The sequence below is a fragment of the Amphibalanus amphitrite genome, unplaced genomic scaffold (genome assembly GCF_019059575.1).
Source record: "Amphibalanus amphitrite isolate SeventyFive unplaced genomic scaffold, NRLGWU_Aamphi_draft 000019F_arrow, whole genome shotgun sequence".
NCBI lineage: Eukaryota > Metazoa > Arthropoda > Thecostraca > Balanomorpha > Balanidae > Amphibalanus > Amphibalanus amphitrite.
The window spans coordinates 713,854-740,968 of NW_024881515.1; the positions used below are offsets into that span (position 1 = coordinate 713,854).

Below are 27,115 nucleotides of genomic sequence, written 5' to 3' on the forward strand. Positions count from 1 at the left end.
CGCCGATCGCCTGGGACCCGGACCTGGCCGCAGAGTGTGAGCGCTGCACGCTGCTGTCGGCGCCGCGGCCGCCGCCGGCCGTGCCCGAGCGGCAGCGCGTGGCGGACGCCGCCGCGGCCGCCGAGCTGCGCCGACTGGCCGGCGAGGGTCGGCTGGCGGCCGCGCTGCGAGCCGCTGCCGCGCTGACGGCCGCCGGCACGCCGCCGCCGTTCCCGACGCTGGCGCTGCTGGCCGAGGAGGCGGCGCGGCGCGCCGACCCGGCCGCGTTCGAGCGCGCCCGCCGGCTGGCCGCCCGGCTGTACCCGCTCAACTACGGCCGGGCGGCGCGGCTGCGCGGCCTGCAGCTGGAGCTGCTCTGGCGCCGCCGGCTGTTCGCGCCCGCCTGCGGCCTGCTGCTGCGCTACCGCTCGGAGCCGGTGCGCCGCCAACAGATGGCGCGCCGGTTCGCCGTCTGCTGCTGCCTGGCCGCCCACGAGGGAGCCGAGGACGCCCTGCCTTACATCCAGGTCAGCAGGATGGGAGTACTGGTCACCGCATCAGCTGCTTTATCTTCAATCCTACCACTGACATCCAGCAGAGGGTTCATTAGCTCAGCTACTGTCATTCAATGGCTCCCTGTCCGTCAGAGTACCAACTACCAAGTGTCACTTGTGCACCCTAAGAGAGTCTTTGTAACCCTTTTTGTCCTGTCAGGGCCTCTCTGATCTGTATCCTGTCCGTCGGAGTACGTCAATGGCGCTGATCTACCCTATCGAGTATCTCTGACTCTGACTTGCATCCCTGCTCCCTTAGAGTCCCTCTGACCTGCACCTTCTATCCCTCAGAGTACGTCAGTGGCGCTAATGTCCCGCGGCCTCTCGGGCCCCCTGCTCTCCGCCTGGCAGCACTGCACACTCAGCGACCAGCACAGTTTCCAGGAGGCGGGCCGGCGGCTGCTGCTGGCCCAGCCGGCGGCCCGCCGTCACCTGGCGCCCTATCTGCTGCACGCACTCCAGGAGGCGCAGCTCACCGGCCGAGAGGACGTGCTGCGCGGCCTGCTCGAGCTGATGCTGCGCCTGGGCGAGACGCGCTTCTACCCGCTGGTGTTTGGGGCGCTGCTCGACTTCCAGTGTGAGTGGTGGGACAGTTTTTTTGTTTGTTCATCTCTTTTGTTCTAACGAAACCATTCCAAAGCAGAAGAATGATGAAATAATGGTGAGACATTAGTCTGGGCGGGCACCCTGGCGAGTCACGGGGCTGAGCCCATCCAGTGGATAGGCCACCCAGCCTCCTGACGCTCACTGCACCCGGCTACCGGGGCGTGCTCCGAGGGGAACTTCCCGCCTGGGATAATGTTGCAATGCAGCCCGGAATGTCGGTGGGTTGAGGCGTGGATGAGAGAAATTCACTATTGAGGATGACATTGACGGAACGGTGCACTTTCCTCAGGTCTGATGGAGGACGTCCAGTCGGCCCGAGAGACCTTCAAGCTGGTAGGCGAGCTATCCATATCACTGCCATCTACCGTCATCAATCGGTACTCGAGCTTACTGCAGCGCCACCGGCTGAAGGCCCCCGCGGCGCTGCTACGGATGAAGTACCGCCAGCGGCCGCCAGACGGCAGCTCTAGTGCAGCGGCGCCCAAGGTGCCGTCGGCGCCGTCCTGGTTTGACGATTGGTGAAGTGTGAACCCCGTGTGATTGGAGGGTGTGTGACCCTCAGCGACTCAGGTCAGAGCTTTAGGTACACTGTGATCTCCTTGATTGTTAGGACGCGTTTCAGCGACTTTTTAGCGACTGTTAATGAACGATGTGTTAATCGTGATTGGACATCTATGCTTGCGATGGTGCCGTGCAATAGAAGGAAGTTCGAAGTTTGTATTGTTTCAGTTCATTCACATCGTTCGGTAGGTCCCGGGGAGCCTGGAGACTTGGTCAGCAGCTCTTACAATCACACATTAGCCCCGTGGAAGCCTTACCCTTTGATCGTCAACACTTCGAAAGATATATCACTCAGGTCGCAGGAATGTCTCGTGAATTGCAAAGCTTCATGCTCTTGATGCGTCTCGGTGTACTCAGTTCACTAGAAAGCTCTAGCCAATCATTATCTTCACACATCCTTTCGCCAGAAACGTCCCAAAGACGTACTGTAAAATAGGGTGAAGTGTATTTCGTACTTGGTGGCGGCGCCTACCGCCTGGTGCTGCGCGGCCGGCCCGCCCGACTGCAAATACCGCCGGCTCTCTCTGACTGCTACACGCTAATATACGGCCGTCCGGCTCCGAGCCGGCCGCGGCCCGCATAGGCGCCCGCCCGGCGCCTGGCAAGTAACACGGACCCCATGCATGGAAGAAGCCCCACGGCGCGGCGCGCCAGCGACCGCCGGCACAGACACATCTCAGTTCAACGATTACAGCATCCCGCGCCGGCAGGTTAACGAAGTAACGACTCCCGCCGGTGCGCGGGACGGCGACACGGTACATTTAACTCGGAGGCCCTCATCACTCCCGGTGCCACCGAGAGTCCCTCATGTAATGATGTCCCAGCGGCGAGTCAGACTCCAGCAGTCAGACGTCAGACTTCATCGGCAACGACAGACTCCTCCGGTGACGTCAGACTCCAGCGGCGACATCCGACTCTTGCCGTCAGACGCCACCGGTCTCGAGAAGGCACGAGTGCGCGCGTGCCGCGGCGCTCGGTCAGTTGGTGGCCTCCGTGGCCGGTGGCAGCTCCGAGGGCGGTCCGTCTCCGCCATCTGTGGCGGACTTGCGGTAGAACTGGGTCTGTAACGACGAACAGAGGAGCGTGCTTAGCAGACTTAGAAGGTAGACTTTTGACGTGAATCCGAGTTTCAAACCAAATCAGTGCGGAGGCCATTACAATTAAGTCGCATGCGACTTCTAGCACCCATCCCCAGCACAATGCTACACAATACACATAAACATATTGACAAAATTAACCTCTTAGTGACTGAGAAATGAGCATTCCCCAACAGCCAGTGACTAACAAGCCAAAGACTCCTGCTGACAAACCCCGATAACTCGCCCCTACAGCGCCGTGTCCCCGCACTCACCACGTTGGGCTCATCAGGCGGGCCGCCGCCCACGGCCGGAGGGTTGTTGCCGTTCGAGAACTCGTCCTCCGAGTCCTCCGATGACGAGTCCACGGAGTTCTGGTGCGTCGGGGCGCGGATATCTGCGGCGAAAAAGAGGGGAGTTAGAGGGTCATAAGACGATTCCAATCCATAGAGTTCTGGTGCGTCGGGGTGCGGATATCTGCGGCGGAAAGGAGGGGTGGTGTTAGAGGGTCATAAGACGATTCCAATCCATAGAGTTCTGGTGCGTCGGGGCGCGGATGCCTGCCGTAAGGGGAAGGGTTAAAGGGTCATAAGACGAGTCCACAGAGTTCTGGTGCGTCGGAGATATGCGGCCGGAGGAGGAATGACTGGGGGGCGGTTGAGCCTACAGATACACAGACGGTACACATACATAGACGGATACACAGACGGTAATGGCAGAGAAACAGTCACCAATAAGACCACGCACCTCACAGGGACACTTGCTACTGCAGTCGAAGAGAAGATAACTCCTAGAAAGAGCCTATCGAGTATTCCGATGGAATCGTGCTGCAAGTGTTCCGCCCCATCACTCCCCTGACGCAATCACAACAGCACACATGCAGTTCCACTCGCTGGACATGGGATCGGATAGCTCTGGTTAAAATGGTCGGCGCCTGAAACACGCCGAGCATTGCGCAGCCTGCTCCCAGATTGCCATTCCAGCTCATAGATGGCTCTGAGGTATCAGTCCGAAGTTCGCTGCCCCGTAACACTGAAAAGTTAACACAACAGACCACAGATGGCTCTGGCGTCAGCGTCTGAAACATACTGCGCCGCATGGTCCCAGCTGCTGACCCGGAGTCGTGACGCCTTGCAGTACTTACGACTAATGCTGAACACGATGAAAGAAACGCAGCAGCTCATACAATTCGAGCATTAAGACGATTGCAAGTTCCTAACATATCGCTACTACCAATCACTTCGTACCTCAGCACTACACGGTGTCCACAGTGTAATGGCTCCGGCGCCATCACCCCACACACCGCGCTGAGAGGCGACTGACGCTAACCTCATGATGCTAGTCCTGGGTCCATCCTCAGCTCTCCGCCGGTTCCTTCTATCCCTCTTCACCACTTCACACCTGACCCCTGGCAAAGCCGGCGGCTACATACCCAGAACCCCAGAACCCTTTCACTCAGACACACTGTAAACCTTTCCACTCACGCCAACCTCAAAACCTTGCACTCAAAGGAACTCCGAACCCTTCCTGACTGACGCAAACCTCAAAAACTTCCACTCGATCAAACCCCACTCAGGCCCGTTACAGATCATTCAGCATCTCCAACACCACACCGCAGATCGGCCATGCTCGCCACTGCTGACCATACTGCCGTCCAAAGGAAGAAAGCCGCAAGCGCCATTTTTACCGAAATCGAGTTATTGGTATCATTCGATTCGTGAAGTCATCCTGCATCCGAATTTTCTATCAAAAAAGCTATAAGTAAATTGTGCAAAAAGTTATAGCAGAAATTAAATTTGCAAAAAGACGTATGTCTGTTAAGAACACGTTCCATCCAAGGAAGAAAGACGTATCTCCGGCAAATAAACGTATATCCAACGAAATTTCGGAAATGACAAGGGATAAAAGCCGTAAGTGTACACATACGTTTTATCGCCGGCACGATTATATTTGATGTGACAAAGGAAAAAAAACTATTTGGGTGGAGACACCCTGTGGGAGTGGAGTGAACCAACACAAAGACCAACATTCAACCGCATCACAAACTCAATGAAATCCGGACAGCATGCCGATTCAGAACCTCCAAAACATAACCCACCCACGCAATAGAGACACCAGTTCAGTCCTCCACGCCGTCCAACTTCAAACACCCCACACACCACAGTCCCGCCCGCCGGCACCAGCGTTAGCGGGCGGCGGGACGGAGCGCGTCGTCTCACCGAAGCTGTCCCACCACAGCGAGACCTGGGCCAGCGGCGTGGGTCTGCGCCGGTGCTCGGAGGCCGGCGGCGGCACGGGCCGCGGCGCCAGGTGCGGCGGCGGCCGGTCACAGCCGTCTACGGCCGGCGCACCGGTCGGTCAGAAGGGTCAGTGTCACGGAGGGACGGGTACAGACGCCGAGACGAGGACGGACGGCCAGCGACCGGTCAGTCCAGACACCGAGACAGCGCACAACAAACAGGGGTGGACGTCAGACTGAGGTGTGCGGCTAACGATAGACGGACAGTGGCTTCGATAAGAACAATACGCAAAAATACGAGTTTTTACCCCTACCAAACTCACAAGTCATAAAACCTCAAAATACATCAAGCGGATAAGAAATACATCACACTGGCCTCGTCAGCCGCTCCGACCCCCCAGTACCGCCGTCTTGACCTCGTGCGTCTCAGTACTAACCTAATGTCACCGCTATGACCTCATGTACAATTGTACAGCCGTACTGACCTCGTGTGTCGCCGGCCAGCCGATTGTCGTCGGCCTTGGCTCGGCTCAGCTCGTCGTAGCAGGTCAGGCAGACACGTAGTGGCTTGGACGACTGGCTGGGCAGAATCCACTTCTTGTTGGAACAGGGACCGCACACCACCTTACCGCACTTTCTGTGGGGAGAGGGGGCGGATCAGGTCAGAGTCATACACCTAACATATGGGGAGGGGCGATAAACAGACTGAGACTGAGGCACCACTCGCAGCACCTCCTACAGGGATCACACACTGGCGGCATTATTGGAATGGTCGGACAGCGTCGCACAGTCTCTCTTGAAAGTGCAGCTCCACGGTGCCGTGGCGGTGCCACCCCGCCCGCCCGACGGAGGGCTGCTAAGTTCGAGTCACCGTGCCACCTGACCTGGGAGATGGATGAGGATGTCGGGGAGGAAGTGTAACAGAGGGTCGCACCGATTTTTGACTTGGGTTCACCGGTACTTCCTTTCCCGTGTACTGCTAGGGTAAGGGCGGGTAAGAGTACGCGGGCGATAAGAGTACGCATCAGCTGTTTCGGTTGCTTAGCAACGCAGGTTTGTCGAGTTCATGAAGTGACATGAAGCCGCCAGTGCGTGCATGTCACCAACGGAACGTGGGCGTTGAGCGGCGACGCTGTTGAGTTTAAGGCGATGAATATTATTTTCGAGCGTCATGATATTATTATGATATGGTACAATAATTTTGATACTTGGCAGTTGAGATGAGGTACATTTCCGTGATTGTTGTGGGAAACTTGTGAGGTTATCTGGGGAAATACTGTACAGTGCAATATTCTGTTTGCGAAGTTTTGCACAACGTTTCGGGGTTGTTTTGTGCGCGAATTGCATGTACGGTAAGAGGACGCACTGTTCAGGAGGGTAAGAGTACGCAGAATTATACATTAAATCGAATATACAGAAATATATAATTATTAATCTATCGCTCAATGACGTTTGTTTTGTAGGTATATCATCAATGGAGCACTGTGATGCAGATGCGTACCCGAAATTCTTCCAAATACGAGTTATTCTCCTTTTTGATTGTGCATTTTTTTTAGAAACACACGACATGATTATTTCCTGATTTATAGACTTGAAAGATTTATTTTATGTTTTTCTTTTTGGATACTAGAATTAACTTAAATGCCTTCTGAGTTTGAAGCTAAGCATTTGGACAGTGCAAGCTGCATAGGTGTGTGTTCATATGCTTGCGTACTCCACCCGCCTGGCGTGCGTACTCTTACACACCCCATATGGTAAGAGTACGCAAGTGCAACGGTTCAGAAAATGTCAGTTTTAGACCACTTCCATTTACGCTGAAGGATCGTTGCCCCATGGGTTGATGGCTAATTCAATGAACTTTAATATTCCCTATTTGCGATTTCTTTCCTTCAAATATTAAACAAATGAGAGCAAGAAATCCACTAAGTGCGTACTCTTATACGACTTCACCCTACTTCACAGAGAGACCTATTACACCTTTAGCCGAAATTCCTACTATTAGCAATGTGAAGACCTTATATATTTGGTGATGTAATACTAAATCACCGTTCCGCACCATATCAGCGATCAGCACTGAGTCGTGAGCCCCGACCAGTGACCGGTAAGCCGCCCTCTGTCCAACTGACCTGCAGTGGTGGCCCCGGTTGATGATTGTGATTGGGGTAGGTATGTCCGGTTAGGTTAGGTCAGGTAGGTTAGCTGGGTACCAGTGGTCGGTGAGCCGCCCCCTGTATAAATGACCTGCAGTGGTGGCGCCGGTTGATGATTGTGATTGGGGTAGGTATGTCCGGTTAGGTTAGGTTAGGTTAGGTTAGCTGGGTACCAGTGGTCGGTGAGCCGCCCCCTGTATAAATAACCTGCAGTGGTGGCGCCGGTTGATGATTGTGATTGGGGTCGGTTAGGTCTGGTTAGGTTAGGTTATCTGGGTACCAATGGCCGGTGAGCCTCCCCCTGTATAACTGACCTGCAGTGGTGGCGCCGGTTGATGATTGTGAACTGACTCTTTTTGCAGTGCATGCAGCTGCCGGCCTCGGTGTCTGGCACCCAGACGGCCGCGTGGTCAGTGGCGCCCAGCTTACCGCCTGTCCGGAGACACGTCAGGTCAGGTCAGATACATACTAACTAGGGCGGGTCATCCGAGAACTTTTTTTCGAGGACACATAATGAAGACCGAAATTCCTACGGAGCATGTCACAAGAAGACTGTGTGAATTTTTTTCAATTTTTTTGGTTGAGGTTGCGGGTCGCCGCAGCCAATTAATCAACCGGGTTTTTCGCTACATTTTCACTGCACGCGAGTTTTGAGCACAAATATCATATGATTTATTATTTTCAAATATATACCTCGAAACTTCAGCTATTCCTCAACCTATTCTGCAAGTCTGTTGGCTGTATCTCTTTAACTGTGGCCATGGTGCCATGCTCTCTGTATCGGTTTTCCGCAACTCGATCGCAGCGCCATCTCTTGAGAGGGCTGTTAACCTTGCGTCGGCCGAGACAATATGCTTTCTGCTGATGCGATCTTAGGACGCTGATGAAAAAACGTAAGGCACAGGAGCGTATATAGCGTGAAAGCTGTCAATTGCAATTAAAGTAGCCATGAAATGTACATATTGGGGGTTCACCTGACTTTAGCACAGCCATTATGCGCCAAGTGCGATAGTGTCCGCTGGACCTATTAGTCATTTGATTCTGCGCTGAGACTTCAGCAGCATTATTTTCAGTTTTGGCTTCGATTATTTCCTTGCATGTAAATTTAACCTTTCTTTTGAAATGCAAACTTAGTGTTAGAACTGAACAGTAGCAGCTCAATTGCAGGATAACTAAGTACTAAGTTAGCCTCGTCAACTTAGCCCGGCTTCATCTGACAACAGACTGAGGATGAGTTGCGAGGTATCCTGCTGATCGGCGATCCGCGTATCATATCACTGCCCGAGTCGCGCGTTCTCATCGGACCATCAGATCCTATTTTGATGACCTATTGGGGCTGGGGCACCGCAACAAGCAGTGGAGCATCGAGCTTTGAGGGAAACTGACCTCATAATAACCGCGGTAGTAGCTGCTGAGTGGTCGCCGACGCAAGTTGTGATCCCAATCATGTGACATTGTTGCAGTTAGTGGAAGGGAGCCTCCATGTCGAAACGGAACTAATGCCGCGTGGTGGTCCTCGGTGACACTTCACATTCTGTTCTCAGATAGGCAAGTGATTACAAAGGAAATGCCCTTCTGCATTTTACGTGCATAAGGATGCGTCGTTTATCATGATAAATAGGATAGCCGTGCTGTATCATCGGCTATGACGAGCCTGTTGGACGAGCATATTGCTTCAGTAAATGAGCCCGGTAGTTAATGCTTATTCTATTTTACACCAAAATCAGACAAGGGCCAAACTATTAAACAAGTTTACAAGACTTGTAGAAAAGCCACTGGACTAAAGCTGCGCCGATCAGTGGACCATTTACCAAGAGTGCCTGTGCATCGAGCAGGAACCGTTCGTGCCGTTTCGGGCAACGCCATGCAGACCAGGATCAGAGAACACTTCCGAACAGCCCGGAAGCAGGCGTCACGCTCTTGACAAATCCTGAGGTAGCTGTCAGTAAGGAAGCTTGAGCCCTTGAATTTGGCAAAATGGCTTACGTTGGCAGCTTGCAAGTTACGTATTCCGTCGCGATCGCCCATCATACAACATATATTGACCAGCTTCGAACTATCACCGAGTTCAATGTTGTTCACTATGTCCCAATGTGGTCCGAAATTACGGAGTAAACATTGCAGAGACGGATTACTCCAAAGCATCCAGCTATAGCGAGACCTCTCAGCTCACCGGTCTGTGTTATTCGCCCAGTGATCGACAGGAATAAGTACCGGGCTCACTATAGGAAACTTTTTTGGGCTGTACTGGCCGATACAGACAGCCAGCAAACAGTGCATACACTGCGATGCTTGCTGAACTAAGGAATGGTGATAAAAAGACTCGAGACACTTATGGCAAAAAAGTATAGGAAGCGAATGAGGCAGGAGACATAAAGATATGCGATTCTATCAGCATTTTGCAATAAACAAGTCATGCACTACATGCAGCTCATAGATCGGTCCAAAGAACGCGTTACAGAGTCACCAGTAGCAATCTCGCTGGAAGAGGGCGACCTTCGACCCGCTGCTTAACAAATTAATTTCGATCCGGTGCATACCTACCCATACTCACTACTCAGGCAGTGGAGCGAGCCGTCCGGTTCCTAACTTGGGCAGCATACGTTGCTTTTATTAAGAGAGCACGTCTCGGTTACATCACGTGTGCCATCACGACGCAATGCAACGCTCTCATGCCGGCGTTTAAATCAATTATCGAAGTGTGATTTTCTGTCCTAGGACGGTTAGGTGGCTGGCTACATTGCATTCAAAAATGAACATACGGTTTGGACTGATGTTATCTGTCTGCAAAACTTAATTTAACTGATAAACATATAGGTATCAAAGTTAAGCATCTCGCTGTTTTCTTGGCGAAATCACTATAGGTATAGCTTCCGGAGCAATTTATGATTCCTGAAGTATTTCGGATCGAATGGGTACAACTCACCTAGTGTCAAATAAGGAACACCAGACACCTAGGACACCAAAGAACACCATATACCCGACGTGGCAGCGGCTGCGTCAGCTTTTAACGGTCGGAAAGCCGTCAAAATCAATGTTATGCCAAACTCGCTCAATAGATGGCGCTGGTTTCGTTGCGCTCAGAGCGCCGATGCTAATCGCTATTCTGAGCACGATTCTGCCACTGGGGTTTCCAAACTTTGTGAAGAGGTGGGGGTAAGCATGTAGAACTAGGAAAGTTGTAAATATAGTACCTTTCTCGAATTATTCCCACTACATTTTGCAAACAACGAGAAAAATTAGCAAAAGTGGTCTCGAAAAACCGTTGACGGCGCGCCCAGTTCCTTTTCAAAAATTCGCAAAAAATATGTTTTAACCGTTTTATGGATCAGCCCGTAGGAAAATCGCTCTTCACTTGGAAACTTTTTCCATCGACCCGCCCTAATACTAACTCGCTGTGCACCCTATACTCACAACACAAAGGTCATGACGCAGACATCCAGACAGCACAAGTCTCTCTGTATATGGCTGAAATCGATACACTTTGCAGCATGCCTTGCATGAAAATACACCTTTTGGCACTCAAAATAGGCATCTTTTCATTCAATTTCGGCGAATTGCATTCAATTTTAGCGATCTCTCATTTGCTTCGAATAGGGGCATTTTGTTTCGTCATATGGGCTCTACTTTGACATCGGGCACACCACATCGACATCAGTCATCATTTCGGCAAGGGGCATTCAATTTAGACAAGGCCTTACGTATATAGACGTTAGACATGGACTTAGACACGAGACATTCAATCTCGCCATTTTACAATCAAAATCGACATCACTCATTTGATTTAGACATTGCTTATTTAAAAATCGTTGATTGAGCAGTTTTTGAAAAATAAAGAAAAATGACCTGCTGGATGCTGGTCGTCCCAGTCGCTCCCAATCATGGCGTTCAGAACCTTATGTACACCTTTTTTCGATCCGAATCGGCATCTGGTCAGTTAGTTTCGGCAGATCTGCATTAGGAACGTCAGCTGGAGTGCGCTTTCGACAAACCACGCCTCAAACTCGGCATAGTGCAGCAGCGTGACATGGGGCATTTAATGTCGACAATGAGCGTGCTTTCGACATTGGCCAATGGATTTCGGCACACGGCATAGGACTGTGGCATCGGGCATTGGAAAAAGGCAAATTTCATTTTACAATGGCAATGGTCATGCAGTTTCGTTGGCGGTATAACAAGTTAAATCGAACAAATTTAAAACCATATTTTTTACATTAATGCGTTTTCAATGCTTCCCAATAGAATTTATAGCATTTTTCCTTTTCTTAGACTTCCCTTGGATAAATGGAACACAAAATACGCCAAGGCCGTGGTTTTAAGGTCTAAACGTTTTTTTCTGTCAATGGAGTTTGAGTAGGCTAGCAAGCCATGTCAGAGTCATGAGGTGAGAGGATCATGCGGAGGAAGCATTTGGGTGAGTCTACCAGTACGTGAGCAGTGAGCTGCGGCGGCTGACAAGGCGCTGGTATAAAACTGTCCCGCTACGGATTTGCAGCCAAAGCGATCGATGGGTCAGCCCGTAGCGGGTCTCCACCTTTCCAGAGGGCAGTTTTTTTTTTGTCCAGAAATACAGTTGACCATGACTGACCACCACCACCGTCCTGCAAACATTGTTGCCGCTCTCCGGTGACATGCCCATTCCCATCTCGGCAGACCTGAACCATCCGCGCTGGCGGTCAGCGTCACTCACAATGTGTCGACAGATCGACACAAATGGAAAAAAAATCAATATTTTTGTTTTTCATGCAAGAAATACGGCTGAAACATTGTCAACTTTAGATGCATTGAAAAGAGCGAGGCCCCGAATGACCCCCGTCAACCTTTGGATTCGCTAGAAGCGTGGCCCCGAATGACCCCCGTCGCCCTTTGGATTCGCCAGTGCTTCCACATTGTCACAGAGTGATGCAAGGATGGTGACCTCGAATGAGGTCAGCTTGTGTGCCGGAAGCGGGTGATGTTAGGGACGAACCGGTGTTAAGGTTCCAGAGCGACTGACGAAATTAGGTGCCCCTTGCCGTATTCCAATGAACGGTTGCCGCTTCGGATTGAAAAAGGTGTGGTTACTTAGCAACCAAACGCCCATATTGAGTGTCTCTTTACAGTACTGTGGAACATTTTAACGCACATTCTTAGAATGCCTTTCCGAAAAGATGAGAGTTGCTTAATTCACTGATGAGATAAATTGACCATTGTCTAGCTTGGCTGCAAGCTGCCGACGTAAAATGCAGTATGACAAAAAATAATGCCCTTTGTCGATATTAAATGCCCCTGCCGTTGTTCAATGACCCTGGTCAAGTATCAACAGATGCTAGTCTAAATCCGTGAAAAGTGTCGAAATAAGTGCTCCAGTGTCGAGTTGTTGGAGTGCCTGTCGAGATAAGGTGCCCGCTGCCGTAATTGAATGAACGGATGCCGATTCGGATTGAAAAAAGGTGTAAATAAAATTTGCCTACAGCACGGCCGGTAAATTCATCCGTACTCCATCTGCATCCTTATCCATCTGAATCCTTATGATGCTTCGTTGTTGCGTGCTGATGGTCACCCATTGCACGCGTTCATAGTAGCTCCGACAAAAGCGCCCGTCCCGGGCTACCTCTGGAGCGGCTGTACATACATACGCGGTGCCGTGTTCAATTGCATCGGGTCCGTCGAATGTCAATTACGGGTCCTTGAATGCTGCTAACGCGCTTACGAGGCGCCCCACCCAACGCCGGGTCGGGGCCGCCCCGGGGCAGCAAATCAGCGGCCGACAACGAGCACCGCCGCGGGCGGCCCACGGCCCGGACCACGACAGCAGCGCGACGGCGGACGGCAACAGCTCAACAGCGGCCACCAGTCAGCCCCAAAGTCAGCGGCGGCAGAGCCCACCGGCTGAGGAGCGGGGGAGGGGCACTCTTACATCACTTACATCATCATCTCTCTTACTCTTACATCTTACATCATATCCATGAAAATGCGTCATAGCTTTCACTTGATAAGACAGTTTTATCATAAATTTAAAGTAAATCTATAAAAAAGCCAAACAACCATTGTCTAAATTGATTGTAAAATGTCAAAGTCAAATGCAGTTCTTCATTTACAGCTGACCATTGTCGAAATTCAATGCCCCCGTCGAAATTCGACGCAACAGATCGAATATGAACCGGTGCTTTTTTAAATTGATGAAATAATTCGAAATGTGTGAGGTATGTCTAAATGGAGGTAGCTCTGTCGATATTGAATGCAAAGTGTCGAAATTGAATGACCAGATGCCGATTTGTAGTGCAAAAAGGTGTATATGAGCTTCAGCGGCAGCCTACCTAAATTCCAACTAACTAGCGTATGACCAACATAATAAATAGCATGAGCAGCCAGGAAGTTTATGTAATCCATGTTCATGTTTTTTTTTTACCGTGCATATCAATGTCATGTTCATTTTCGAGAACTACCCCTGGACAATTGTTCCTCCCGCACTGATTTATGACGCAGACAGCCAGACTGCCGTCTGGTTGATTCGGTTGACCGGCCTCCCGTGAGATAAGTTTTTGTGTGTGGTGAGCTGCCTGATTGCCGGAGCAGCTCGGCAGCCAGACTGCCGTCACGGTTCAACGCAGCACAATCCGAGCCTTTCTACCGTCAGCAGGGACTATCATCTGGCCGAGACAACAATGCCATGGACCAGGTCAGCGCTAGATTCCCCTCAGCCACAATAACCGGAGCTGAAGGCGGAACACAAAGCTCAGTGGCAAAGCCAAGGCCATTCGGCTAATAATGACAATTCACAGTGTGTCCGATTTTCAAACAATAAATCAACATTTGAGTTCAAACATAGCGCTGAGTGCACACTCACTCTTTTTGAGCAGGTCGTCGACGCATTTGTTGATGTGCGCCATCCACTCTGCCTTCTCGGCGGCGGTGGCGGCGTACACGGCGAACGACTTGGTGCGCGTGCGCACCAGCCAGCCGTTCTTGTACTGCGCGTCGTCCTCGAGCGACTCCAGCTTTACCTCCTCCAGCGGGATGATCCGCTGGCAGTTGTACTGGAACGAACAGCATATCAGTGAGAGGGGATCCGCTGGCAGTTGTACTGGAACGAACAGCATATCAGTGAGAGGGGATCCGCTGGCAGTTGTACCGGAACGAACAGCATATCAGTGAGAGGGGATCCGCTGGCAGTTGTACTGGAACGAACAGCAGAACAGTGAGAGGGGATCCGCTGGCAGTTGTACTGGAACAAACAGCAGAACAGTGAGAGGGGATCCGCTGGCAGTTGTAATGGAACGAACAGCAGAACAGTGAGAGGTGATCCGCTGGCAGTTGTACTGGAACGAACAGCACAACAGTGAGAGGGGATCCGCTGGCAGTTGTACTGGAACGAACAGCATAACAGTGAGAGGGGATCCGCTGGCAGTTGTACTGGAACGAACAGCACAACAGTGAGAGGGGATCCGCTGGCAGTTGTACTGGAACGAACAGCACAACAGTGAGAGGGGATCCGCTGGCAGTTGTACTGGAACGAACAGCATAACAGTGAGAGGGGATCCGCTGGCAGTTGTACTGGAACGAACAGCATAATAGTGAGAGGGGATCCGCTGGCAGTTGTACTGGAACGAACAGCATAACAGTGAGAGGGGATCCGCTGGCAGTTGTACTGGAACGAACAGCAGAACAGTGAGAGGGAATCCGCTGGCAGTTGTACTGGAACGAACAGCAGAACAGTGAGAGGGGATCCGCTGGCAGTTGTACTGGAACGAACAGCATAGCAGTGAGAGGGGATCCGCTGGCAGTTGTACTGGAACGAACAGCATAGCAGTGAGAGGGGATTCGCTGGCAGTTGTACTGGAACGAACAGCAGAACAGTGAGAGGGAATCCGCTGGCAGTTGTACTGGAACGAACAGCACAACAGTGAGAGGGAATCCGCTGGCAGTTGTACTGGAACGAACAGCACAACAGTGAGAGGGGATCCGCTGGCAGTTGTACTGGAACGAACAGCACAACAGTGAGAGGGGATCCGCTGGCAGTTGTACTGGAACGAACAGCAGAACAGTGAGAGGGGATCCGCTGGCAGTTGTACTGGAACGAACAGCATATCAGTGAGAGGGGATCCGCTGGCAGTTGTACTGAAACGAACCACAGAACAGTGAGAGGGGATCCGCTGGCAGTTCAACTGTAACAGACAGAACAGAGAGGGGTGTGGCGCAACAGCTCTGATGATGATGATTGGGTTTGGTGGCGTGCCCAACCAGAGGTGGAACTTTTTGTTTTTCATTGGGGTTGTAGTTTGCCGGAGCCCAGGGTATACCCCCACCAAAACCCGAAAAGTCCCCGGATTCGGCCCACTATTTTTCGGGAGGGGCCCACATTTTCATTTACAAAAAAAAAATAAATAAAAAATAAAAGTGGTCCATCTCCAGGGAGAGACGGCTGACCCTGTCGTCCCTCCATTGGCTATGTGCCTGGTTGTAGGTACTCGGGTATCGCCAGTCGCCACCATGGTCGTGGCCATAGGCGGCGGAACGGGGAGGGCATCGGGGAACCGTGCCCCCTTTGATTTTAGCATTTTAACATTAGCCCTATGGGCGTTGCATGGAAAGAATGGGATCAAAAGTCGACAGTGCCCCCCTTAATTGAGGGTGTTCCGCCGCTAGGTACTGGTCGTGGCGATTCGGAAACGGTAGGTAAACGCCCAAAATCACAGTCCCTATGAATACTTGTTTCTTTCCACATTTGACACAAACATTACTCAGTATTGGAGCAGGGCTCTTTCCCTACGAGTAACAATTTAAGCCACTCGTGGCAATTGACAACGAAGACCTAAACAGGAATACGTTATTTTTAGACTAAAAAACTTAAAACGAGTCCATCTTTGTATATTAATGCCACTGTCGTCTGGAATACGTCTATTACGGAAACGGGTAGTATAAACCGGAATAGTGACGGATCAGACATGAGATATTTTGCAAACGAGGACAACATACCGAACACAATGCCGCAAAGGAACATAACACTGGATCTAAATTATCTCAACCTGAGGAAACTAAATAATAAATGCCACAGCCTTTTCATATCACCGAATACTTCAATAAACTAGATGATCTTCTTTTTTTCAACGAGCAAATGTATAATTATGCATTGTTTGGCGAATCGTAAACAAAACGCATACTCTTCACAGCCACGATGGCTAGGAACACATAGCGGCTTGTTTGTCTGCCCCTGAGACACTGAACGTACACCGATTTTCAGCTAAATCGAAAGACCCCGCCGTTTACCGTTAAAATGTTAGTTGGCCGTTAATTCGTTAACGGTGCAAAATACCACCCCAAAGAGGTACATTTTCGGAATAAGCGCATCGAGGAGGCCCTGTACACCGATTTTCAGCCAAATCGAAAGACCCCGTCGTTTCCCGTTAAAATGTTGATTGGCCGTTTACTCGTTAACGGTGCAAAATACCACCCCAAAGAGGCACATTTTCGGAATCAGCGCATCGAGGAGGTCCTGTATACCGATTTTCAGCTAAATCGAAAGACCCCGCCGTTTCCCATTAAAATGTTAATTGGTCGTTAACTCGTTAACGGTGCAAAATACCACCACAAAGAGGTACATTTTCGGAATCAGCGCATCGAGGAGGCCCTGTATACCGATTTTCAGCCAAATCGAAAGACGCCGCCGTTTCCCGTTAAAATGTTAATTGGTCGTTAACTCGTTAACGGTGTAAAATACTACCTCAAAGAAGTACATTTTCGGAATCAGCGCATCAAACAGGCCCTGTATACCAATTTTCAGCTAAATCGAAAGAACCCGCCGTTTCCCATTAAAATGTTAATGTTATTAAAATGTTAACTCGGTTACGGTGCAAAATACCACCCCAAAAAGGTACATTTTCGGAATCAGCGCATCGAGGAGGCCCTGTACACCGATTTTCAGCTAAATCGAAAGACCCCGCCGTTTCCCGTTAAAATGTTAATTGGTCATTAACTCGTTAACGGTGCAAAATACCACCCCAAAGAGGCATATTTTCGGAATCAGCGCATCGAGGAGGCCCTGGATACCGATTTTCAGCCAAATCGAAAGACCCCGAAATATGCTGCTGAGAGGCTGATATTCGTTGCTGCTGATTTGACAGACGTCGCCAAAACCTTGCATTTGTATCAAATGCGTCATGCTGGCTTACAAGTTACATGTGACTTAGTTTGCATCGTTTGCATTCTGTTCGCGAACCTGTCAGTAAGATCATCAGCACTAATTATCGCACAGGATTGGTTTTTACTTTTTATGGTCGTCAACGTTGATTTCAAGTGTCGTCATTTTAGCCAAATATTCGTGCTGATTGGTGGTATTGTGCCAACTGACAAAATTGCGAACAGAGTGATATTTCACTTAAAAAATGTATTTGATATTATGATTGGTGATTGAATGCTACATAGGGTGGAGGCTTAGGTTAGGTTAACTTATTTCTGAAGCTTACTGTTTTGTGTCAAACTTTTCATCTATATGCTTATCTCTTTGATAAGCACAGCCCACAGGTATGAAATATTTAGTGAGAAAACCCAAAAGTACAGTGGCGGATCAGGATTCAGGGGGGGGGGCAAAATGGGCATTTGCCCCTCCCAAACGGCATAATTTTAATATTACGCCTATGGACGAGGCATGGAAAGAATCGATAAATTGTTATGGTTTGCCCCCCCCCCCCCAAACTCTGAGCTGGATTCGCCACTGCAAAAGTATGATGAATGTTATGATTTCTTTTGCTTCACACTTTCATGTTACATGTTAAGATTTTTTGGAACTTTTTCAATATGATTCACTTAGTATGCTTAAGAAGTGTGAAGTGATTGACTTTCATATCATGCTCTGCTCACTGTCTCAGCGGAATAATATGTTCATGTTCTTAACAGAGCACTTTCAATGTTTTTATCATCTGGAATTCAAAAAGATGTCCTAATTTATTGATATCTTCACTTTCTTGATATATCTCAATTATCTACTTCTGAAGGGATACATATTTTGTTCATTTTCATGTGTTTCAGGCTAATTCTTAATTTTCCAATGTTGGGGTTGTAGTTTTGCCATTGGGGTTGTACTTTTAAAAATTGGGGTTGTAGCTACAACCGCCACGGTATATAAAGTTCCGCATGTGTGCCCAACCTCTGAGGGTTATATGACGCCAGTAACTTATCTTCTTGCGTGAGGTGCGGGGCAAGAACTGAACAAAGAGTTAACAACAGTCTTAAAGCGCAGGTGGGCGTGCTGAACAATGGTGGGCAATGTGCAGTTTTCTCTCAAAGGACGAGTAAAATGAGGTAAGAACGGGACAACAGTCCCTCAAGAAGCATTGCTCGGGTTAACGTCCAACATACTAGGTCTGGATTAAGAAACTATCGTGTTCGAAGATAAAAGCAAACCCTCGCAGGACAGCGAGGCAGGAGTTCCGGTAAGGAAAGAGTTCTACGAGACTTGGTGAGAGTAGACTACTCGGAGTCCAGAGGTTTTGACGAACGCAAAGAGGGCTTCCCTGTCTAGGAGGTGCGAGTCGTTACCCAGCAGGTTTTGGATGGTCAGCTGATGTGTAGCCCCGAAGTGCGCTTCCCTTTCACGATTTAGCTGAGGACAGTCCAGTAGAACATGCCTCACCGATAGGGGGACAGTGCATCTAGGACACGTAGGTCTGTCTCCTCCACAGACGAGAAAGCCGTGGGTGCCGTACGTGTGCCCAGTCCTCAGCCTGCACAGGACCTGTTTTGGCGCATGGCGGAGGCCCACGGTGCTAGTGTGGGCTTGAGAGAGAGAGAAGCTTGTTGCCCAAGCAGCCATCCCACCTGCTTTGCCATTTGCTGTGCGAGAAGTAGGGAAAAAGTCCTTAGCTCGCCGCCAGTCCTCGTCCTCGTCCTAGCCGCCAAGTCGGCAGTCTCGTTACCTTGGATGCCTACGTGGCTCGGGATCCAGCAGAGCCGCACACGTTTTCCCTCTCGGCCAAGACCGGTAAGCTTCTGTAAAATGTTCTGTACAATGGGGCCAGTAGGGTTAAAAGAGCGGAGAGCTATCAGGGAACTCAGTGAGTTCCTCAGGATTGATCAGAGGGATCGCGGGTTCTTCTCTGGACACCGCCCCCGGACACCACGGTGCTATAGAGCCACAAACACGTGTCAGCGGTGACACAACGCACGGGAATGGGCAAACGCTGCCTAATCGCGGCAGCAGTCCGCAAACAGCAGTGCAGGTCAGCAAACAAACCAGCCCGATAAGGAAGTCACGCTATGAACAGTGAATGGTCGAGTCGCTGCGAGGCGATATTCACAATGAGACGCTACATCTACAGCCGTTCACACGGACTGGCCATTGAAACATGCCCAGCATCCATGCCAGAAAGTCTTTTTGACACAAGTGGGTAGTGTGGCGTTAGCAACACAAGACAAAACGCACCCCCAGCGAGCCGCAGCATTCCTCTAGCCATACGGCGTGATACTATCAGTCTTGAGAAGCCTTCCGAATACCGTTCACTTCATTTTAGAATATCAGCCACGCCCACGAGTAGAACCTTGTTAGCACCTTACTAAATCAAAGAGCCCCTACGAGTTTCCTTCAATGATAACACCCATAATCCAAATCCACCATCGGCCTTGGCAATTTGTTTACGACACAGTCCCAACCAATGTAGCGGCAATTAGGGACAGCACACAGCTGTTATCAGCACACCATCACAACAAACCCCTGTCGCTCAGCAGTGCTGCCAGTCATGCCAGCGGAACTGCGGCTCCCCGCCCGTGACGGGCCGGGCGGCGGACGGGCGGGGGCGGGGGCGGGGGCCGGCGGGACACCTGTGCGGGCGGCGAGCGCCGCCACCGCCCCGTGCCGGCAGAACACAGGTGGCGCCGATGGGGCCGAGCAACAGCCGATGCCGGGGAGGCACGGACAGGCGCACTCGGGTCAGAGTCTCGGGTGGCTCACAGCGAGATTACAGGCTCGTATGATGACGGAGCCGGCAGATGACCATCAAACCGCGTTATCGGGCGGTCTGAATAGCACAACTGTGGACATTGTTCCTGCGGGGTGTCCCGGTTGCGCATAACAGTCTCCGGGCGACCATACGCCAACCGACAACCGACCGCCTAAAGGGAACAGACAGATCAGACAGATAGTGTTGAGACGCCTTTCGAGTTCTAAGTCGCGTGAGATGCAAAACGAAATGTTACGTGTGAGGCCGGTCTACATCAACAGTCTTCAATTATTGGCACAACACTTGAGATATCAAGCTCAGAGGTCGATCACCGTTGACAAGCGCCTTTGAACCTATCATGTGATGCAGCTCCTCAGCGGCAGCCAGCGCCTGTTTTATGAGATATCCATCATGCACTAAAACTAAAACCGTGCAAGCTTTGTACCCGAGTGTTTGATCTCCCGTTGAAGAGTCCCATTAACAAGAGATGAGCTACTCCAGCGATATACTACTGAGCGCGGTACAATGGGATGACGCTCCTTCACCGCGCCGGCTACAGAAAAATGCGTGCATTGTTTCAGCCGACACATTATCATAGACCACCCATCAATGACTCAGAGTTGACGCACACCTGCCAGCCTCTTGCGGATGGTGTCAGGGCAGGCATATCGGCCTTCGATCGGCGTGCGTGACGAGTTTCGGTTCACCACACCGCCGTGTCAGACAGGGGCTAACAGCCCCTGTCTGATCCACCAGCGGAGTCACTGCGCACCCGTACTGGCCCGAGTAGCTGATCAACTCAACGGCCGAATACTGCAGATCCCAACAACGGCCTTGCCCATAACAGCAGTACTGGTTGACAATCTCTAGCGGCCGTCTGGGGCCCAGACGGCCGCTATGGGCACTGGGCGGAATTCACAGACAGTCAGGCCAGTCTGGCTCAGCTCGACAGCCGGCCTCTCTGCACGCCCTATGCAGGTTATCTCTCCGGGCACATGGCGCAGTGTGGCAGCAAGGCCACGTTCGTTTACCGCCTGCGGAAATATGCCTTCAGTCTCCGAGTCACCGGTTTACATAAGCGGCTGTGCACACACGACGGTGCAACGGGAAGCTTTGAGTCATCTCACGATAAATTGCAACACAATGCGGAACAACTAACTAGCAGCAGCACACTGTAGTCTGGTATTAGAAGTGGTGCTCCAGCATGTTGAACTGTTGCATACATTTACATAGTACATAGTGCCTTATTTCGGAAAATGATAACAAGCGCCGAGCACCTGAATTCATGCATCACAAGTTGAGCATATTTTCAGGTATCGTAACCAAATGTCCAATATTTTGATTCCAAATCATACAGGATGACAATCTTCCTTTTTTTGCCACCACGTGTTTACAATGTAATCTTAGCACGGGCTGGTGTCCGACTCATCTTCTTTGGCAGAACCCAGAGGCCTTTTAGTAAGATGATGTTTTGGGATGATAGAGGACACGATAGCTCCCGGACAAGCGCTAATATATCTCGCATGCGAATAAATGGGGATGCTAGCCATGGCGCAGCTTAGCTAAACTCCGTACCTATCTGTTGTGCAATGTGCATGCAGTCTGAAAATACGTTCATCCAGCTTGCCAAGAATGGGAAAGCAAGAAATTAAAGGTAGTGTGCCACCTTTGAAAGATTTCCCATTTTATTTTTCCTAGGATAAGAAGCTTCTGTTTTTACCTAATATCGCAAAAAAAAATCAAAAATGGGCCTGGAATAGTGCCTTTTTCGCCTAAAAGTTTTTCGGTTTTTAGATATGTATAACAACTGTAGAGGGCTCACCTGCAAACAGGCGTCGGGCAACAATCGCGAATGCGGCGCACTTGTGACAATAAGCAAAGGTCATTATAGTGTTACGACCATACGACGTACGGGAATGAGTTATCAGCTGTCTAATCGTAGACAACACAATGTCGAGCCTTAAACTGTAAGCCCGTATTGGTATTGTTTCTTTTATTTGGCTGTCGAACATTATTTATGGTTTGAAATATGATTTTATGTAAAATAATTGATATGAAAAAGCCGTCTTATAAGTTATGATCCCATTTCACCACACGCAAGTGGCAGGAATGACAATGATCAGCTGACGCATTTTTCTTGGCCGAAGTCAGAGCGCGCGGCCCGACGCACCACGCGTATTTGGAAATTCCGACCTCGACGAGCATCAGAAGCCACCTAACAGGCGTGTTCGAAACCGCAGGAGATGATGATGAACGGGTTTATCGAAACTTGATTGGATGAGCATATCGGTAATAGCGATTTCAGTGTGTGCATTTATTGTTCATAGTGGTGTGAAATGTGGTTGGGGTACGACCGACAACCCGTCGGGGCGAATTTCGCACTGGGGTACTCAAAATTTGAAGAATTTAAGACGTTTCCATGAGTTTTGAAGGTATGGATAAGTTCTAAAAATCCGGTTCTCCTTATCTGGGCCATTAACTCCATACGGTCCAAGAAAGCTGGCACACTACCTTTAACGGACATACGCGTATGGAGAAGGTGAAGTTCATTGATTCATCAGCCACAGATGGAACTAACTGAACAAGACGACCCACCACCAGCCATGGAATGACGAGCTCGGCTGAGTAATGAGCACCGACCATAGCGCACGTGCCCGAATCGAGTGCGGCCGGCGTCCGCCTGCAGCGTGTATCATCGCCAAAGGGACTTCCACAGGGGCGATGAATCGATCATGAGCGGTGATAAATCTACAGCAGATTCCGTGCACTGGGTGAAGTGCCTGCAGATATTGTCCGACCACTGAGACGGAAAAATGCAGTCTACATAGATGAATCAGACATCGATGTTAAGGTGTATGATTCATACCTATTCATTCACATAGATATCAAGGTCCTAAAGCAACAGGATAGACCGATATGAATCGCATCAAAAGAATGCTGAGCTTGTATTATCTCGACAGTTGACACTGTCACAGCTGATGGTTACCACTTGAGCGTCAGACGTCCTGCCAACATCCGTCCATCACAGACCTGACCATCACAATGTCTAAAGGCTGGAGCACAGCTCTCCCATTCGTGCAAATCGCGTCTCCCAACTCGTAACCCGTCGAGCTGCGAGCTGGCAGACGCGATTTGCACGCGTGGGAGCTCGGGCATTCCGTGTCAACCGGACCAGCCAAAACGGCACCTCCCGTGAACTTCGGGCTGGGAGCGAAAAATATGCAAGGTGTTCGAATGGGAAGAGCGAGCAGCAATTTGCACGCTTGAGAGCGTGCAAATTCCAGCTTTTCCAGTCAGGTCAGTGCAGTGCCCTGTCCTGTCGCAGCGCTTGCCGTGCACCAGAGCAGAGCTGGCGCAGCTGGCGGTGGCTGCCGCAGCTCTGACCCTCCCCTCCCCTCCCCACCGGCTGAGGCGGCGGCTTCAGTTTCGCTCGGGCGGATCGCGTGGCGGCCGGAATGGTACGCCCCCCGTAGCTCCCGCCCAGTCACCAGTCCATCGGCAGAGTACGGACTTATGGCCAGTTAAGTCACTCCGCGACAGACAGAACTGCTAACTTAGCCGCTGGACACGGAGCACAGCGAACAGTGAGCTCACGACAGGCTCACGTCACTCCACGGCAAACGGAACGGAGGGGCACTGGAAACCACGGGAAACGCACAGGGACATCCCTTCAGATGGACTTCTGTGCCACAGAAACCCAGCTAATCGACAGCTGCAGATAAATCACAAATAAGAGAAAAGCCAAGCAGTGTTTCACGGCTGCTGCGATCCATCCGGAATCATTGACTGGAGCGGTTTAGTTTCTTGCTTGCTATCGAACAGCCGAAGATGAGTAGAAGCAGGCGGGGATGGGTAGGGCCAGGCTGGGACAGACGGGTGGGCGGGGTCCGGGTCATGGGCACGGTACCGGGTTAGACAGGGACAGGCGGGTGCAGCGGGGGAAGGCGGGGACAGGCGAGGGAGGCGCGGGCAGACGAGAAAGGCGGGGGCAGGCGCTGAGGGTGAGCGCGGAAAGGGCGGGACATGCCCAGCACGCGACCGCGGCACGCCACACCGTCACACGTGACGGGAGGTTATGACGTCGGCACGGAGTGACAAGATGTGGGCGGGACGGGGAGGGGTGGGGCAGAGGCATGTTCCGGTAAACAGTCGACCTCAACGACCCCGAAACCATACAGATATCTTCCAAAGTAAACATTACGACGCTGGTCAAAGTTGTACGTTTTCGATGCCATTGTTTGAGAGGAGTGATAATAGCCAATGATAGCGATCAAGGACACGGCCATTCATGCAGTCATACACAATTTAATGACCAAAGAGGACGCACGCAGTACATCCTACGAACCAAACACGGAAACCTCCCAGAGCAGCGTGCTCACCTTTTTCTTGCTGATGACGATGTTGCCGTAAATGAGGATGTCGTTGCAGAGGAAGAACTGGCGCGGCTTGGGCTTTTTGCGGCACATTTTGGTGAGTACGCCCTCGCCGACCAGCACCCGGCCCTGGACGGCCAGCGGCTGGCCGGAGCTGCCGAAACACTGCTCCACAATGGCGATCCGCCGCGTGTTCGCCTCGCTGTTCACTGGAACGGGGAGACGTTCGTCAAACTAGCGGCGGATTGACATTCACGCAACCACTACACTACACATAGACAGGCATTCACAAATCTGCCGCCGAGAGAGGGGACACTCACTGGGCCTGAATCTGCGGCTGCTCGCAGTGAATTCAGCGAATATCTGACCACCGCAAACAAATCACTTTAAGAAAGATTGCACAATGCCACCGCTTGCCTATACGATCAGTGGTCCGGCTTTTACAATATTCTAGCGAGCACCTTGGTGCCGAGAAACTTTTTTTTTGTTGTCGGCTTGACAGCAGCAGATTCGGGTCCAGCAAGTGTTGCCACACATGGCAGTAGATTCGCGAATCCGCTGCTGGTAGACGGACATTCGACGAGCCTGCTGCGGGTAGAAGCATATCTGCAGGCAGGAGAATGTCTCTCTACGAGCAGCGGATTCATCAGCAGTTAGATTGACGAACGTTCGAGGTGGAGTACGGTGTCGTCTGCCGGCCCCTCCGCCATGGCGGGCCGCGGCCACAGCGAGGGTCGCCGCCGGGTGGTGGCAAGGTCACAGGTTCACGGTAACACTGCACGGTATTGTCGGAGTGCGCTGGTCCGTTGGATCACCCACACATCACGACGAGGGTCGCTGGCGCGCCCGGGTCACACTGTGCGCTCGACAGTACCGTGACACGCCGCGTCCACTGTCCAGGTCACATCTCGGGCCTGGTGGTGCCCACTGCTCACTACTCAGTGCTCACTGCTCAGTGCTCACTGTCCACTGCTCACTGCCCACTGCAGTGCCACTGCTCAGTGCTCACTGCTCCGCCGGCCGAGTCACACCACTGTCAGTCAGCACACGACACGTTTGGCCGGGGCATCCGAGTAAGCCGCGCCGACAGCCGACACCACTGCACCAGAGCTGAGCACACCACAACACCACCGCGGCCGCAGCCGGCTCGGCGCGGTGCCGGCCGGTGCCCTCTCCGCGCCCTGCCGGGGTGTGAGTGTCACGCGGTGGTCCCGGCCGGTCGGCACTCGGCGGCTCCGTTCTCCGCTGCTGGGGCACGACTGACTGACACCGCGGCGCGCCTCTGTTTACAGCGGGCGCGCCGAACGCAGGTGGACACGCGACACCTGACTCGCGGCGCCGAGGCCGGGGCCGGGGCCGGCGGGCGGGTGCGATACCGGCCCGTATCTGCCGACCTGCAATCTGCGCGGCAGCGGGAGACCCCGGGTCGAGCTGACTGGTCGGACCGGGCCCGCACCGGTGCGTCCGTAATCCCCCACAAGGTTAAACGGCTGTGATCCGCCCGATCACGGTCATCGTACCCACATGCCAGGGCACGGGCCGAGCATTACCGAAATGATAACGGCGCTTGCTGAGTTATGGAAACCAACTTTTTCTAGACATTATGCACATGTTTCAGGCATTTCGAGTGAAGCTGAAATCAATTTATAAATAAATCCCATGATCATTCAGCATTGTCCAGTGTCCACGAACGATCGATTCGACTGATCATGGGATAAGTTTCATTGCAGTTTCATTGGGCCTGCGTAGGTTCCAATGAGATTTCAACTGCTCTTTTTATTCATGGAAAATGGTGATCAGTTTCCTCTAGGCCACTCAAATTACACGTACGCTACCACGATTGAACCCAACCGTCATAATATTTATCTCCCGGCATGGTTATCGCTATAACGTATGATTCAAGAAACCTAACGTCGCATAGTCCATTTCGTATGCAGCAATGCAACTCGGGCTGTGTGGTGTGCTAACGGATTCTTTCGACATTGTGTAAACAGACCGGCGTCTGGCGACACTTGGCCGCCGCATACAAGGCGCCCCGAGACCACAACAAGAGACCGCCTGCTCCGAGAACCCATCCCGAGGCACTGCACAGCGTCAGATTTCAGAGAGTCGCGACCTCGTGTCACACGACACCGTGGTGTCGGGACCACGGACACGGGTCACGGGACACGGGACCACAGGTCACGGTACACGGCCACGGGTCACGGGTCGCGGGACACGGCCACGGGTCGGTCACGATGCCGGCCGATGCGTCAGACACACGGTACACAGGTGACCCGCCGGTACCGGCTGATGAGCCAGCAGCCTGTCTCGGCCCAGGATGTGTTTGTGGTCCGGCGAGCTCCAGATTGTGGCAGCTCAGGTCAGTGAGCTTTTCGGTGGAAGGCCTGCTCGAAAAGCTCAACGAGATGAGGTCAAAAGTTCTGGGAATTTGAGCTTTTCGATCGGGAAACTCAACGAGCAGAGCTCTCCTCACGCTCACAGCTCCGCTCGGTAGCTCAAAGGGCATCCAGCTCCATTCGGAAAGCTAACACAACTCCGCCGCTGCCGGCGCCGGCTGTCAGTCTGGGCCGTCCCAGAGCGGCCCCCGGTCGCCCCCGAGCGCGGCGGTGGCCGTGCCGGGAACAGAGCGGCCCGGGTCGGGTCGGGTTTTCTCCGGCTGG

General features: G+C 51.7%; 2 protein-coding genes across 5 annotated transcripts in view; one reads left to right on the forward strand and one right to left on the reverse strand.

Moving 5' to 3' along the window:
- The first annotated feature begins 241 nt into the window (after positions 1–241).
- LOC122389405 lies at positions 242–1,852 on the forward strand. Its single transcript, XM_043381410.1, has 3 exons — positions 242–506; positions 825–1,110; positions 1,429–1,852. The coding sequence occupies exons 1-3, from the start codon at positions 432–434 to the stop codon at positions 1,659–1,661; spliced, it is 594 nt and encodes a 197-aa protein (XP_043237345.1). The 5' UTR covers positions 242–431; the 3' UTR covers positions 1,662–1,852.
- A 274-nt stretch (positions 1,853–2,126) lies between these two features.
- LOC122389395 (pleckstrin homology domain-containing family F member 2-like) overlaps positions 2,127–27,115 on the reverse strand; it is a 43,619-nt gene continuing 18,630 nt past the window's right edge. For 2 of the 4 annotated variants that reach the window (XM_043381396.1, XM_043381365.1), the window contains exons 2-7: positions 24,459–24,661; positions 13,995–14,184; positions 7,480–7,597; positions 5,501–5,652; positions 3,052–3,173; positions 2,127–2,761 (exon numbers count right to left, since the gene is read on the reverse strand). In XM_043381396.1, the coding sequence (XP_043237331.1) occupies positions 2,678–2,761; positions 3,052–3,173; positions 5,501–5,652; positions 7,480–7,597; positions 13,995–14,184; positions 24,459–24,661 (869 nt within the window). In that variant the 3' untranslated portion in view covers positions 2,127–2,677. Of the gene's footprint in view, positions 2,762–3,051; positions 3,174–4,784; positions 5,113–5,500; positions 5,653–7,479; positions 7,598–13,994; positions 14,185–24,458; positions 24,662–25,119; positions 25,655–27,115 lie in introns of those variants that run through there. The other 2 variants (XM_043381386.1, XM_043381375.1) reach the window with 2 other exon arrangements.